General features: G+C 41.6%; 1 protein-coding gene across 1 annotated transcript; it reads left to right on the forward strand.

Annotated features, from left to right (window-relative positions):
- Nucleotides 1-1,317: 1,317 nt before the first annotated feature.
- Nucleotides 1,318-15,112, forward strand: LOC133806175 (protein FAR1-RELATED SEQUENCE 5-like). Its single transcript, XM_062244298.1, has 6 exons — nt 1,318-2,271; nt 13,084-14,322; nt 14,421-14,513; nt 14,595-14,702; nt 14,895-14,960; nt 15,059-15,112. Exons 1-6 carry the CDS (start codon nt 1,318-1,320, stop codon nt 15,110-15,112), a joined length of 2,514 nt encoding a protein of 837 aa, XP_062100282.1.
- The last annotated feature ends 2,515 nt before the right edge of the window (nt 15,113-17,627 follow it).

Consider the following 17,627-nt stretch of genomic DNA (forward strand, 5'->3'; position numbering starts at 1 on the left):
TACAGCTTAGCTCACCCCATTCATTTTTCTACTATTCTTTTATCTTGGGTTAGGGAGTGGAGATATAAAAACCATCTCAAAACGGATGAGGATCTTCTGTCTAGAATTTGTGTATCATTATGTGTCCACCAATAATTTTGTGATAAATCATTTAATGATTTCTCTAATAAAACTTAACACTCAATTGCCGTTTGTTACCCCGTTACTTTTTGTCCAATCTTTTATTTCCTTTTTTTCTTTATTCACATAATTAATTACTTTTACTACACCTATCAGTCTTACTTTTATTCGCATTGTCTTCTTCTAATTTTGTTGATATGTACATACACGTCTATGTGTATTTGCAATCAATTCCATTTTTGTTTTTATAATTTTTTTTTTTCTTTCTTTTTTTAACTCAAGGATATATATAATATAATATAATATATATTATTACAATATTTGAGTTTATTGATTTTTTGTTAATTACTCTTTTTTTTAACGTGTTGTTATATAACTTACTCAATTTTTTTTATATATATTTACAATAGCTATTTCTTTTATATAAATATTATTATCATTTAATTAAACCAATTATTTTTTATTTCATTTCTTTTACAGTAGCTATTTCTTTTATAAAAATATTATTATCATTTCTTTCTTCATTTAATCAATTACTATACTATTGCCAACTGTCTTACTATTTTATTTATATGTACATATGCAACTGTACTGCCAATTTATTTATTAAGCTATTTTTTTCCAGGCTTTGAAGAACACATTTTTTTTCCCACGGTAAGTTCTCCAGTTTTTTGAGTTTAAATATATGACTCTATATGTATATGCTATACATCCTATTTTTGTTTCCATTACTTTATGCATTTTTTTGTTTCACTTTTATTTCATTGATGGACACAAACAATATATATGACATATTTATATATATATAAATAATTATAATTGTAGCTTATATAGTTTTGAGTTAAGTTTTTTTTAGTTTCAGATTTAAGTGATATATCTTCTATATTCATGTGTATTATATTAGTACATAAATCAATATAAACGATATTTATATATGTATTTAAAAACTTAATGAATACAATTTTTTATTTTTTTTATTGAGAATAATACAATTTTGATACATAATCATATTACTTATAGGAATTAGCACTCTCAAAAGACAACAATAGTTAATTGAAATAGAGTCAAATACGGTTTTCATCTACGGGTATGGTTTTGCATTCTTTGTTATTTTGTTTGAATATTATTTGACTGCTTTGATAATGTATCGTTTATTTTTCAACATACTTATATTTGCAGATTATTTTATTAAAGATTATGGAATGTCATAATCTAGAAGAGTATCGGTCATGTCGAAAGTTAGACTTTGAAAGTACAAAAAATATTGAAGCTAAGGAAAGAATAGAGATAATTCATTCTAAAATTTTAGATGAAGAAATACCAAAAATTGATATGGAATTTGGAAGTGAAGAAGAAGCATATAATTTTTACAATTCCTATGCTTTTAAGGTTGGATTTAGTATTCGTAGAAGTAAAGGACAAAAAGATCAAGATGGTAGAATGATAGATAGAATGTTTTGTTGTTCTTGTGAAGGATACCGCAGAAGAGATAGACGAGATATGAATGTAAAGTATCATAGAGCTGAGACAAGATTTGGGTGTTTAGCGAGAATGAAAGTTACTTCTCGTCAAACTGATAATTATCGTGTAATTGAGTTTGTTGCAGAACATACTCATGTAACATCGAGTCCTAATAAGAGTCATTTGCATAGATCACATAGAAGAGTGACTGCTGCTCAGGCAGCTGAAATCGATATGGCTGACCGTTCGGGGATCGCTCCAAAAGAAAGTTGTGAATTAATGGCAAGGAGAGCCGGTGGACGAGAAAATCTTGGTATGATTCCACTTGATTATAAGAATTATTTACGGACTAAACGGATGATCCAAATGAGACTAGGAGAAACAGGTGGTGTTTTAGAATATCTTCAGCGCATGCAATCAAAGGATCCAAACTTTTTTTATGCTATACAAGTTGATGTAGATGATTTAATAACCAATATTTTTTGGGCGGATGCTGCTATGATAACATCATACTTTCATTTTGGTGATGTTATTAGTTTTGATACTACATATCGGAAAAACCAAGAAGGAAGACCTTTTGCTATGTTTCTTGGAGTAAATAATCACAAACAAACAACTGTTTTTGGGACTGCACTCTTATATGATGAAACTGCTGAAACATTTATGTGGTTATTTGATACTGTTGACGCGGTTCTTCGGCAACAGGTAATTAAGAGAAGAAGAGAAAGAGATTAGTACTTAAAAGTAGAACCGCCGCAGATATGAAATCTTTGTGAAAAGAACTAGGAGACCTTAAACACGTTTTTAAGTGGTTCGAAGGTTAAAATCCTTCTACTCCACTAGTCAATATTATTGATCTTTTCTGGGTAATTGGTTTACAAAATATATAGTTCTTACAAGACTATTTTTTCCAACCCCTATCAATTCCCAGGGTCTCCATATTTATAGGAGAAGGCACCTGGAAATTGGTAGGGAGGTCATCCCGTGACCTTTCCATTTGTCATATCAAGTCTGTGGTATTCATGATTAATTCCTAAACCTGACACACAAGTGCGGTCTAATCAGTATGGAAGGAAACAATGGGCCGCACGGCCCAACCCGTCCGTGGGTGTCTGAATACGCACGTTCCTGCTGCGTGTCCGAGAAGTCAGGGGGATATCGGACACGTGATGGCAGGATTATGCACGTTTATCTTGCGTGTTGACTTCCCATAGGGTCAGAGCTTCCTGAGAAGCTCGCTGCCGGAACAATCCATAACCCGAGCTGATCCGTCAGTGGTCGCCGGATGTTGTTCCCAGCTCCTGGAACAACAAGAGGGAGCAGGAAACTCCATCCCCTCGAGCTAGAAAGGGCCCGTCCTGAAGATAAAGCCTCTGGCCTGTGGGAGCCTCGGGCTAAATCATGTTTAGTCCGAGGATCGTCCTGCTAAACAGCCCGTGGGAAAGCCAGGGCGTACATCTGCCCCCCAAGCTCCTGCTCGTGGTCCATGACGTCAGATATGGGAGACCACAGTAGGAGCTTTTAGACTTCTCCCACAACCCTTCGCATTCCATGCTTTTCGCATGCGTCTGATACGTGGAACGCCGTGGGTGGCGACGGTACACTCTACGAGAACCGCATTAAATGGCCTAGCCTACTGTCCAGCCGTCGTTTCACATTTCGAGTGGAGGGTCTCCCAAGAGCCTTTTACACGTGATCCCCCCTTGTATAAAAAGGGGGTGGTCATCCCACGCACGGGCCACCTTACCATTCAGAACCTCTCAAATTTCCTTCTTTTCTCTCTGACCTTCCGAAGAACAAAACCCTCATTTCCATTGCTCTCATCTTCTCCGTTCACGAAGCTTAAGCGTGCGAGTTCCTTCAAGGCCTTGGAGACTACTGTGCCAACGAAGCTCCTACCAGTGCAACAACCTCGCTCACCATCCAACCCTATACTGTAAGTCTTCTGTCCCTGTTTATTTTTGAAAGCATGCCACTGTAGCCTAGGTAAAATTTTTTTACTGTAGCCACATGCAGAGGTTTTCTGGGTCGCGCGGATATGGAGGGTGATGGCCCTTCTTAGATTAGGGCACACTTGCCATGGGACATCGCCTTAGAACATGGGTTCCATGATTCTCTCTTAGGAACAATTTCTGGGTAAGATCCTTAGGAACTTTGGGTGCAAAAACCGGGTAGCTTAGGGAATACGCCTTAAAAGCGGTTTTGCCACGCCTTGCCTGTTGAAACTTTCCCCCCAAGGCAATTTTTTTTACTCTGAGCCATCTGACACACGAATTCCGAGTAATCTGGGATCTGCTGAGGGCATGACTTTAACGGTAAAGTGCCCCCTTCTTCTAAGGCTTTGACACTCACACGCCGCCTTTCTCCTTCCAGTTTGCTAATTTATCATTCTTTTCTTGCAGGGCATGGCTGCCGCCTATAGAGGCATCGTTAGGACCAAGGCCCAGCTCGAGGGTTTGGAAGCAGATCGCCAGACTGCCCTCCAGGAGTCTCAGGAGGCGAGAGACGCCCTGGCGGCCTCCAAATCCGAGCTAGAGAAGGTCCACTCGGAGAACCAAGAGCTTAAACGCTCCCTGGCCGCATCCGAGCTAGAGAAGCTTCGCTCCGAGAACCTAGAGCTTAAAAACTCCCTGGCCGCATCGCGGGCAGACCTTGAGGTGGCGAAGGCCGAAGTCCAGACCTCCCAGGCCGCCCTGAAAGACGAGCGGGTCGTGTCGGAGCAGTCCTTACAGGACCTATTCTATCACTGCTGGTCCCACAATCCGGACGCGGACTTCTCCTTCATGCCGCCGGACCTCTGGGCATTCCTGTTGCCGCGGCTTCAAGCCCGCCTGAATAAGGAGGCTCCTCCTTCGGAGACTGGAGAGGCTTCTGCCGCGGCGGAACAGGGCGAGACCGCGACCTCCAAAGGGCCAGCTGATGGGGCTTAGGATGCTCCTCGTTTACGCACTTTGAGCATTTTTTTTTTTGTAATTCTCTTTTTGTGTGGGGCGTTTCCGCCTCGAGACATCTTGCTCAGCCAGTTTTATATATATACTTGTATGCATTTGGTCACAATTTATCTTTTTATTTTTATGACTTAGTTCAAGTTAACATTATTTGTGTCCCGGGCTCTCTAAAGAAGATCCGCGTTCAACAAATTTTAGCTAACTTCTAAGTTTTCCGACCTGGTTAAGACCAGGAACTTATTTTGAAAAAACTTAGATCGCGTTAACTTTTATCCGTATCCCGGGCTCTTTAAAGAAGAACCACGGTCAACAAATTTTAGCTAACTTCTAAGTTTTATGACCTGGTTAAGACCAGGAACTTATTTTGAAAAAACTTAGATCGCGTTAACTTTTATCCGTATCCCGGGCTCTTTAAAGAAGAACCACGGTCAACAAATTTTAGCTAACTTCTAAGTTTTATGACCTGGTTAAGACCAGGAACTTATTTTGAAAAAACTTAGATCGCGTTAACTTTTATCCATATCCCGGGCTCTTTAAAGAAGAACCACGGTCAACAAATTTTAGCTAACTTCTAAGTTTTATGACCTGGTTAAGACCAGGAACTTATTTTGAAAAAACTTAGATCGCGTTAACTTTTATCCGTATCCCGGGCTCTTTAAAGAAGAACCACGGTCAACAAATTTTAGCTAACTTCTAAGTTTTATGACCCGGTTAAGACCAAGAACTTATTTTGAAAAAACTTAGATCGCGTTAACTTTTATCCGTATCCCGGGCTCTTTAAAGAAGAACCACGGTCCACAAATTTTTGTTAACTTCTAAGTTTTATGACCCGGTTAAGACCAGGAACTTATTTTGAAAAAACTTAGATCGCGTTAACTTTTATCCGTATCCCGGGCTCTTTAAAGAAGAACCACGGTCAACAAATTTTTGTTAACTTCTAAGTTTTATGACCCGGTTAAGACCAGGAACTTATTTTGAAAAAACTTAGATCGCGTTAACTTTTATCCGTATCCCGGGCTCTTTAAAGAAGAACCACGGTCAACAAATTTTTGTTAACTTCTAAGTTTTATGACCCGGTTAAGACCAGGAACTTATTTTGAAAAAAATTAGATCGCGTTAACTTTTATCCGTATCCCGGGCTCTTTAAAGAAGAACCACGGTCAACAAATTTTTGTTAACTTCTAAGTTTTATGACCCGGTTAAGACCAGGATAGGACTTAGTTTGTGATGACTCTTATCCGTAGATAAAAATTAACACCTAAGTCGTTAAGGAGACCTGGATATATCCCGGTACCATATGCCCCCCAAGTAACTGGGAAAGGGCCTTTCGTTGTTACTTTAAAATTACACTTGCAAATAACGAGAAACATTTGATTTTTATTTATACATGGAAGGTGACCTTCTAGGTCTTACAAATGTTTATTGATAATATTTCTTTAGGTGGATTGCATTCCAAGTCCGCGGGACCGCCCCTCCACCAAGTCGAGCTAATTTATACGTCCCTCCTTTGATGACTTCGATGACCTGGTATGGTCCTTCCCAGCTGGGTCCCAAAACCCCATCTTTGGGATCTTTCCCGGCCAGGAAAACTCTCCTCAAGACCAAATCGCCGACGCTAAAGGCACGTCTTTTGACCTTAGTGTTGAAGTAGCGAGTGATTTTCTGTTGATAATGGGCGAGCTGGAGTTGTGAATCCTCTCGCCTCTCATCCATCAAGTCTAAGGAGTGGCATAGGAGCTCGTGGTTCTTGTCTTGTTCGTAGGACCGGACCCTGTGCGACAGGACCTTCACCTCCACGGGGAGGACCGCTTCACTTCCAAAGGTTAGGGAGAAAGGAGTGTGACCCGTGGGAGTCCGATGTGAGGTCCTATAGGCCCACAGAACTTGGGGGAGCTGTTCTGGCCAGATCCCCTTTGCCTCATCTAACCTCTTCTTGAGGCTTGCCTTCAGAGTTTTATTGACAGCTTCGACCTGGCCGTTCGCCTGGGGATAGGCCACGGATGAGAAACTTTTCACAATTCCGTTCTTTTCGCAAAATTCGGTGAACAGGTCGCTGTCAAATTGAGTGCCATTGTCGGAAACGATCTTTTTGGGTAGGCCGAATCGACAAACGATGCTTTTAACCACGAAGTCTAGCACCTTTTTCGATGTTATTGTCGCCAACGGCTCTGCTTCGGCCCACTTTGTGAAGTAGTCAATGGCTACCACGGCGTAACGGACCCCGCCCTTTCCGGTGGGCAGGGCGCCTATTAGATCTATGCCCCAAATGGCGAAGGGCCAGGGAGACGATATCATTTTTAGCTCGGTCGGGGGTGCTCGTGCAACCGCGGCGAACCGCTGACATTTGTCGCACTTTTTTACATATGAGATCGAGTCTTTGGACAGAGTCGGCCAGTAAAAACCCTGCCGAAGGATCTTCAAGGCCAGGCTTTGCCCCCCAGTGTGATCTCCGCAGAATCCGTCATGAACTTCCTGCAGGATGGCCTTCGCTTCACTTGGAAGAACACACCGGAGGAGAGGTAATGAATGCCCACGTCGGTACAACACCCCCTCGACTAGCGTATATCTCGGAGCTTGATAAAGGACTCGCCGTACGTCGTTGCGCCCTTCGGGTAACTTGCCCTCGATGAGGTACTCAACAATGGGAGTCATCCAGGTCGGCCTGATGTCAATCATCTCAATATCTGCTCGATCTCCGTCTATGCTTGGTTTGTCCAAGAACTCAATTGGCACCAACCCCAGGGTTTCTGCCTCCCCCGAGGTGGCGAGCTTGGCGAGAGCATCTGCATTGGCATTCTGCTCCCGAGGTATCTGCTCGATCGACCCTTGCCCAAACGTAGACAATTCGGATTTTACCTTAGCCAAATAAGAGGCCATCTTGGGACCCCGCGCCTGATACTCGCCTAAGACCTGATTCACCACGAGCTGGGAGTCGCTGAAGCACTGGACAGAGCTTGCCTTTAGCTCGCTAGCTATCCTAAGTCCGGCTAACAAGGCTTCGTACTCTGCCTCGTTGTTGGACGCCTTGAACCCGAACCTCAGCGCCGAATGGAATCTATGTCCTTCTGGGGATATCAGAATGATTCCGGCCCCGGAGCCGTTCTCGTTAGATGAGCCATCAACGAAGATCCTCCACGATGAACCTGAGGAGGTGAGCTGCTGTGAATCTTCCGATGGGATCTCACGGAATCCCGCGCATTCTGCCACGAAGTCGGCCAAGGCTTGACTTTTTATGGTAGTTCGGGGAGTAAAGAAGATCTCGAACTGACTGAGTTCGACCGCCCACTTTAGCAAGCGTCCCGAGGCTTCAGGCTTTTGCAAAACCTGCCTTAGAGGCTGATCGGTCATGACGTGTACAGAGTGGGACTGGAAGTATGGCCTGAGTTTTCGCGAGGTCGTGATTAGGCAGAACACCAGTTTTTCCATCAACGGGTACCTTGACTCAGCTCCGAGGAGTCTCTTGCTGATGTAATAAACCGGTTTCTGAGCCTGGTCCTCTTCTCGCACCAGAACGACACTAGCTGCGTCCTCAGTCACGGCCATGTAGAGGAAAAGAGGTTCTCCTACCCTTGGCTTTGATAGCACAGGTGGCTTAGCTAGGTGCGTTTTTAGGTCGAGGAATGCGCCCTCACATTCTACTGTCCATTCGAACTTCTTGTTTCCGCGGAGCAGGTTGTAGAAAGGCAGGCACTTGTCGGTCGATTTGGAAATGAACCGGTTCAGTGCTGCCACCCTTCCTGTGAGGCCTTGGACATCTTTCCGCGACCTGGGGGATGGAAGCTCGAGCAGTGACCTGATCTTGTCGGGATTTGCCTCGATTCCTCGGGTATTGACTATGAAACCCAAGAACTTCCCCGATGCGACACCGAAAGTGCATTTCTGAGGATTGAGCCTCATGCCATATTCTCGCAGTATGTTAAAACATTCTTCCAGGTCGGCGACGTGGTTGGTGGCAGTCTTGGACTTGACAAGCATATCATCGACGTACACTTCCATGTTTTTCCCGATCTGATCCGCGAGCATTCTATTTACCAGCCTTTGGTAGGTTGCCCCAGCATTCTTAAGACCGAACGGCATGACCTTATAACAATAGACATTAGTCGGGGTCATAAAGCTGGTATGATCCTGGTCTGCTGGATTCATCGCGATCTGATTGTAGCCTGAGTATGCGTCCATGAAGGACATGAGCTCGTGCCCCGCCGTGGCATCCACCAGTTGATCGATCCTCGGCAACGGAAAGCAATCCTTGGGGCAGGCTTTATTCAGGTCGGAAAAATCGATACAGGTCCGCCACTTGCCATTGGGCTTTGGAACTAATACGGGATTGGCAACCCAAATGGGAAATCTGGCTTCGCGGATAAAGCCACATTTTTTGAGCCGGGCTACTTCTTCTTCAAGGGCCTCGGCTCGGGTTGTCCCTAAACGCCTCTGCTTTTGAGACTTTGCAGGGACGCTTTTGTCTAGGTGGAGCGTGTGCATGATTACGCTCGGACTGATCCCTATCATGTCCTCGTGCGACCATGCGAATACGTCTAGGTTCTTTTTCAGAAACGCAGTCAGATCCGCCTTTCTTCTATCGCAGAGGTTCTTTCCGAGCTTCACCGTCCGTGAAGGATTTTGTTCATCGATGCCTACCTCCTCGAGATCTTCAATAGCTTGGAGCTCGGACCTGTCCTCGCCTACTCGGGGGTCAATGTCCTCGCTTAAGGCGAGCTTTTCGTCTTCGGAAACCCGAGGTTTTTCAATCTCAGGGGCCGCCTTGGGTCCCTGCGATTCCTCTTCATCCTGAATGGCCATCGCCACCTGCCCGGGTTTAGATTTTCCCTTCATGGAAATGCTGTAGCATTCTCTGGCAGCGATCTGATCGCCCTTGATAGTGCAGACCCCTGTCGAAGTAGGGAACTTCATGGCGAGGTGCCGGACGGATGTGATAGCTTCGAAAGCAACGAGCGTTGGTCGGCCCAAAATTGCATTGTAGGCAGCGGAGCAGTCAATGACTACGAATTCGAGTAGTTTGGACACTGTTCGGGACTCGTCGCCTAGGGTGATCACCAGCTCGATCGTTCCTATCGCTGCTGACCCTTCGCCTGAAAAACCATATAGCATCATCGAGGTTGCCTTTAGCTCGGAGACGGTCAGACCCATTTTTTCTAAGGTTGAACGGAATAGGAGATTCACCGAGCTCCCATTGTCCACTAACACCCTCCTTACTCTCCGGTTGGCGAGCTGGACTGCTACGACCAAGGGATCGTTATGAGGGAATTGGACATGGCCCGCGTCCTCCTCCGTGAAAGTGACTGGTTGTTTCTCTAATCTTTGTTGTTTTGATTGACGCTGTTCCGGGACGAACTCCCCTCCATTGTGGGCCTTCAACTCATTTATGTACCTCTTCTGGGCGCCTCTGCTCGTGCCAGCCATGTGTGGCCCTCCAGAGATGGTGGAAATCTCTCCCTCGACCACGGGGGGAGGGACGTCCTGATCTACTCGAGGTCCAGGTTGACTGGCTGGGATCTCCGGAGCGGGTCGACCTGTCGGGACCCTGTTCCGCGAGTATTGCGCCAACGGACCTGCTCGGATGAGAGTCTCGATTTCATCTTTGAGGTGCCTGCAGTCGTCGGTATTGTGCCCGACGTCGTTATGAAAACGGCAGAATTTGGAAGCGTCTCTCTTTCCCTTAGGGTGCTTTATTGGCTCCGGTCTTTTCCAGGGGACTCGCGTAGCGTTGGCCAGGAAAATATTCTCTCTGGTTTGGGTGAGCTCGGTATACGTTGTGAACACGGGCTTGAATTTATCCACGGACTTGTTCTTCTTTTGACCGTGCTGGACGTTTTCACCATTCCCTTTTCTTTTGCCGCCACCGGGCTGGTTGCTCTGCGTGACGTCGGGAGTCGCTACTACGATCTCTGTTCCCGCCTCAACGGGCTTCTCGAGGGCCTGGCTGGTCCCCGCAGCTGAAGCTTCAGCTTCCTCCAAGTTTATCCATTCTTGGGCTCTGTTAAGGAATTCACTAACTGAGCTGACCCCCCTCCTTTGAATATCCTTCCACAGATCTCCGGCTACTAGGATCCCGGTCCTCATAGCCATGAGTTTGGAGCTGTCGTCGGCGTCTCTGGCTCGAGCAGCGACATTTGCAAATCTGCTCAAGTAGGCTTTTAGCGTTTCTCCAGGTTGCTGTCTCACGTTAGCTAGGGAGTCGGCCTGGACCCTGGCGGCCTGAGAGGCGCGGAATGCCCTCTTGAAGTCAGCCGAAAAGGTCTTCCAGGAGCTGATTGACTGCCTTTTACTTTTTTTGAACCACTGCCTGGCAGGTCCGGTTAGGGTGGAAGGAAAGATCAAGCAACGAAGCTCTGGCCCGATGTTATGAGCCATCATTAGGGTGTTGAACATCCCTAAGTGGTCAGATGGGTCTCCATCCCCGTTGAACTTTGACAAGTGAGGCATACGAAAGCCAGAAGGGTATGCCGTTGCTGCTATGTTGGGGGCGAAGAGCTCCATCTCATCCCCTGAATCATATTCGTCTTTTTCTTTCTCCGACAGGAGCTTCTTCATCAGCTCCTCCATTTGAGTTAAGCGCTCTAGGGTTTTTTCCTGAGATCTTGGGTTATTCCGGGGCTGTTCAACAGCTCCGGACCCGTTGTACATATTAGGCGGGTTATTGCCCCTCCTATCTGGAGATAGGTCATTTGGGGCATTCCCGCCATTACGTACTTCGGATCGGACCCCAACTGAGCGGGCCTGGCTACCATCCCTAACTGGACCCTCTCTGTGAGAGTTGAGGCGATCTCGAAGGTCGCCTCCATGGGAATTATGGTGACTTTGTGCTGAACTTAGTCGCTGTCGCAGGTCCCCTCCCGAAAGATCACTCCGTGCACTACCGGTCCAGTGACTCCTGCTGGACAGGCTCGATGTGCATCTTTGGCGGCTCCGATCTGCTCCTCCTCCCGGCGCCCGGCTGCGGCGGGAAGCCCCAGCCGATGGCGGGTCTCTCCTACTATTTCCGTAGGTCGGGATGTCTCGGACGGTCTGAGGAGACGGATATCTGATGGGAGAAGGAGGATGCCTGACCGGAGAGGCGATCCTAGTGCCGTCTGGACAGACTAAATTTGGTGGGGGCCTCTCGGCCCTGCCAGCTTGATGGTTTCGCGCTGGGCGATCTGGACGAGGAACTGGACGTTCTTCGGGGACGGGCTGACGTCTCCGGATCTCCTCGGCCCTCCTTTGGGAATTTCCCCTATCTCTTCTGGGCGTCCTCGAGGAAGGCTGAGAGCTAGGGGTTGATGTCCTAACCGAACGGCTGTACTGCTGCGGTTCGGTCTGAGGCATTTCCCTGAAGTTCGCCTCTTGATGGCGTGATGAAGGGGTGGAGTTGGCTGCAGGGAGTCTACCCGAATGGCTATGCCTGGATCGATTACTCCGGCGAGACTTAGGAGCCTCGCCTTGCCTCTCTCCAACGTTACCGTTGGTTGTGAGAGGGGGTAGTCGACTCAGAATATCCTGGATTTGCTGACCAGCTGCTGCTAGCTGGCTCCTCAGCTGAGCATTCTCCATCTCCACCGCAGTATAATAACATGGATTCGGATTAGGCGGCCGGGACGCCGAACTACCAGTGTCGTCCTGGGCGGCCGGCTGCTTTCCTGGCCTTTGCTGGACTTCAGGAACTTGCTCCTCGGGGAGGGCAACATGGCGGGCCTCCTGCCCATCATGCTGTTCTGTCTCGTTGCCATGTTTGGATTGAGTGGTCACCATAGTTGTATGTTTGTGGTAGTACTAATTGGACTTGCTCTCAATGGAAGCACCAAACTGTTGACGCGGTTCTTCGGCAACAGGTAATTAAGAGAAGAAGAGAAAGAGATTAGTACTTAAAAGTAGAACCGCCGCAGATATGAAATCTTTGTGAAAAGAACTAGGTGACCTTAAACACGTTTTTAAGTGGTTCGAAGGTTAAAATCCTTCTACTCCACTAGTCAATATTATTGATCTTTTCTGGGTAATTGGTTTACAAAATATATAGTTCTTACAAGACTATTTTTTCCAACCCCTATCAATTCCCAGGGTCTCCATATTTATAGGAGAAGGCACCTGGAAATTGGTAGGGAGGTCATCCCGTGACCTTTCCATTTGTCATATCAAGTCTGTGGTATTCATGATTAATTCCTAAACCTGACACACAAGTGCGGTCTAATCAGTATGGAAGGAAACAATGGGCCGCACGGCCCAACCCGTCCGTGGGTGTCTGAATACGCACGTTCCTGCTGCGTGTCCGAGAAGTCAGGGGGATATCGGACACGTGATGGCAGGATTATGCACGTTTATCTTGCGTGTTGACTTCCCATAGGGTCAGAGCTTCCTGAGAAGCTCGCTGCCGGAACAATCCATAACCCGAGCTGATCCGTCAGTGGTCGCCGGATGTTGTTCCCAGCTCCTGGAACAACAAGAGGGAGCAGGAAACTCCATCCCCTCGAGCTAGAAAGGGCCTGTCCTGAAGATAAAGCCTCTGGCCTGTGGGAGCCTCGGGCTAAATCATGTTTAGTCCGAGGATCGTCCTGCTAAACAGCCCGTGGGAAAGCCAGGGCGTACAGATACTTTTGCCACTGCAATGTCTGGGAAGAAGCCAGAGACAATTCTTACTGATCAAGATGCCGCTATGGCTAAAGCATTATCTTCACAATGGCCAGAAACATATCATCGCTTGTGTATTTGGCACATATATCAAAATGCGGCAAAACATCTTAACAATGTGTTTGCGAAGTTTAGAGAATTTTCAAAAGAATTCAGTAACTGCATATATGATTATGATGAAGAAAGCGAATTTGTCGAAGCATGGAATAATATGCTTATCAAATATGATCTTGAGGGAAATGATTGGTTGAAACAGATGTATGACTTACGAGAGAAATGGGCTTTGGTTTATGGTAGAGAGACATTTTGTGCTGATATGACGACTACCCAAAGAAGTGAGAGTATGAACAATGCAATAAAAGGTTTTGTCAGTTATAAACAGAATCTTTTACGCTTTTTTGAAAATTTTGAAAGATTGCTTGATTATCGTCGCTATGAGGAGTTACAAGCTGATTTCAAAGCGACCCAAAGAAAAGTAAAATTGTTATTTGAGGTTGAAATTTTGAAGCATGCATCAAGATTTTATACACCAGCAGTGTTAAACATGTTTCAAACTCAGGTTTGTGAGAGTTATGATTGTGTTATTACTTTATTCGATGAGAATGAGACATTGTTTAAGTACAAAATTTTCCCTAAGAAAAGACATCTTCATCATATTGTTGAATACGATTCAGCTGATGACACAGTGACATGCTCTTGCAAGAAATTTCAATTCACAGGTATTTTGTGCTCGCATGCTCTTAAAGTTCTTTCTGAAAAAAAGATATTGAAAATTCCTTCTCGATATATTTTGAAAAGATGGACAATTAAGGCAAAGGTGAGAGATGAATTGGATAATTGTGCAGCAATTGACCATAGTGAAGATCCTAAAATTGCTATGGTGAATCGTTATCAAGAGTTGTGTAGATTATTTCAAACTTGTGTTGTAACAAAGGCATCAAAGAGTGAGAAAGCATACAATTATGCTAAGAGTGGTCTAAGAAAGATTGTGGAAGAAATTGACGATCCATCAGATGAGCAAATTATACATAGCTATGACGAGAATCAATATTCCAGCAGAGAGATGAATAATATTAAAGGAATCAAGACAAAAGGAAAGGTTCGTGGTAAATCTAGCAGGCCAAAAGGAGCTCTTGAAAAAGCTAGAAAGAAGAAAAAATTTGAGCGCAATAAGGTTTCTTCACATCAGATATTATATATTATATCTACATTTCATAGTAATTTAAAATATTATGTCTCTATAATTTAATTATTTATGTTATGCTTTTTTAGAACGAAGGATCAAGTGGAAGTGGAAAGAAATTTAATCAAAATAGCTTTGATGGTCCATATCAACATGATCCATTCATTTTTGGTGCATCACAAGTATGTAACTATTTTTTTATTATTTAATATCTAATTTTTATGCCAATTATTGTTTTAATTGACGTAAGATTCTTTGTTTAGGCTTCATCTCTTTTTGGTAGAGATAGACAACTTCATTTTGAAGTCCCTCTTGCTCAACAACCATTGCAAAATTCAGAGTTATGTATATCTCCACTTAATCTTAACCAAGTACGTATATTATTTATTTATTTATTTTGAAGTCCCTCTTGCTCAACAACCATTGCAAAATTCAGAGTTATGTATATCTCCACTTAATCTTAACCAAGTACGTATATTATTTATTTATTTATTTTAAAATATATATATAATTCTTCTTATTAATATAATGTTTTGAGAGAATAACATGTTATTATTTTGTAGCATGAAAGTCAAAATGCTTACACTAATCTAAATAACAATATGAGTATGATGGAATTGCTACAACAGGTACATTTGTATTTCATACTTTATTTACTGAATAAATATATATTTATCTTATACATATCTAATCTATTAATTATGTTTGTCTATTTTATGATCTCCAGACTCATTCATTTCATACAAGCTTTGAACTTCCTCAAAATCCATCAAACTCTTGAAGGAAGACACTTATATTAAAAGTTGAAGATAGACGCTCACAGTAAAATAACTAAATCACTTTTTATGCAAAGATTTTATTGACAATTCTTAAACATGTTATTATTTAAGTTTTGATTAATTTCACTCCTTATTTCTTTTTTATTTTTCTATAGTAATCTTTATGATATTTTCACAAGTACTCTTTTAAATACTATTATTGGCTTTATTTTTTTACAAAACTACTGCTGTTGGCTTTTGTGTCTACATTTTAGCACTAAAAAAAAAGCCATAAAAAAAAATTTACCACAAAATTATGGTATAAAAGAAAAAAAATAGAATTAGTTTAATTAAATGACAATAACATTTATATAAAAAAAAGAGTCACGGTCTATATAAAAGAAATGAAATAATAATTGGTTTAATTAAATGATAATAATATTTATATAAAAGAAATAGCTACTGTAAATATAAAAAAAATTGAGTAAGTTATATAACAGCACATTAAAAAAAGAGTAATTAACAAAAATTAAATAAATCCAAATATTGTAATAATATATATTATATTATATATATCCTTGAGTTAAAAAAATAAAGGAAACAAAAAATGTAGAATATTATGAAGACAAAAATGGAATTGGTTACAAATATATGTACATGTGTATGTACATATCAACAAAAATAGAATAAGATAATGCAGTAGTAAAGTAAGACATATAAATAAAAATAGTAAGACTGATAGGTGTAGTAAAAGTAATTAATTATGTGAATAAAGAAAAAAAAGAAATAAAAAATTGGACAAAAAGTAACGGAGTAACAAACGACAATTGAGTGTTAAGTTTTATTAGAGAAATCATTAAATGATTTCTCACAAAATCATTAAATGATTTCTCACAAAATCATTGATGGACACATAATGGTACACAAATTCTAAATAGAGGATCTCATCCTCTCAAAACATGTATATACATGTTTTTTTATATATATATAATAAATATAGGCCAATTATTTAATCCCTCACTACTTGTATGAGGTTTGTCATTCCTCTAAACATTTATAGCCATTGACTAAAATTTTAATATTAAAACTTTCAATCCTACGGATGAAATCAGTTAAAAGGGTAATTTTTTTTACAAAATTGGCTACCGGATGAGTTTTTATTGGAGTTGTACTATTTTACACTATTTTAATTTGGAAAAAGTTGTAAAGTGTGTACCCCAATTTCAAAACAAAGCAATGACTATAGACTTTGCTCATCTGAAACATTTCATCACTTATCACTTATTTTGTGGGAATTTCATCCCTTATCATTGTATCAACACATAACCAAGAATCTGTAATTCCAAAAAAAAAATTTGTCCAATTTTTATTTTTTGTTAAATAAATCTATTTAACATCATTATTATGTAATTTGTCTATTATTTTTACCTTAAGAACATAATTTGTCACCATAAGTGTCTCTTGCTTCTATTGATACTGCCTACAGTACATCCAGACACTAAGTTTAGTAAATTAAGTGAAAGAAAATATCAATGATTAATTAATTAAATATATATTGGTTAAGTGGACTTGCTCATCTTCATGTACACATCAATATCTAAATATGGTTTGATATTTGCCTTCTTTCTAGATAATTCAGAGAGCATGTCTGTTAGTGTATTCATGCAAATATAAGTGTAATATATATTAAAGATAATTAATGTTGAACATTTCTTAATAAAAATATATATAAAAGGCTACTTTGGATATTCAAATGAATTAAAAGTATCAACTCCTTAACATTTTGCAGAAAAAGACAGTTTCTTTTGTAGTCATTTCTCCATTAAGGACATCTTATTGAATAATATAAGCAGCTATTTTTTGGGGAATAAATTAATTCATTCTTTATATGTCCATTAATATGTGTTTATGTATATCATGTTAAAGTGAATATTAGTTTTTAATTATTAATTTAAATACTAATATTCACTCGAATGTTCTATCACACCTTTAAATCAGAAAAAAGTTTTTCTGCTATAGTAAATTCAAGTATGCAGGTCTTGCCGGAACCAAATAGTGAATGGAAATTGTTCACACTTATCCACCACAGTAACAGATACAATTTTATTGAGAGAAAATACATTTTACTTGCTCACAGGTACATACCAACAAAAGTCTGCTATTACATTTTTGCCCTCAAAACAAAAGAAAAAGTATATATAGTCACTGCACATTAAAATTAATATTACTTTTACGTGATGAAATTCATACACTCGGTTAGCAAATCGGTTTTTGCAAGTAAATATAATGGGGAATTTGACTTTTAATGCATTAAGTGATATTGTATAATAAAATTATACCAAGAAAAAAAAACCTCACATTTTTATTGTAGTATTCTTTTGATTCTAAAAAATGTCCCTATCATAAATTTCCCTCTATTTTTCTCTCATTGTCTTCTCCCTCTCTATCTCTCACGTTTTCTCTCTCTATCTCTCAAGCTCTTATACACAAAAAAAAATAAGGCAGCTTAATCTATACAAATTTTCGAGCTTATTTCAG

The sequence above is a fragment of the Humulus lupulus genome, chromosome X, assembly GCF_963169125.1.
Source record: "Humulus lupulus chromosome X, drHumLupu1.1, whole genome shotgun sequence".
In the NCBI taxonomy this organism is placed as follows: Eukaryota; Viridiplantae; Streptophyta; class Magnoliopsida; order Rosales; family Cannabaceae; genus Humulus; species Humulus lupulus.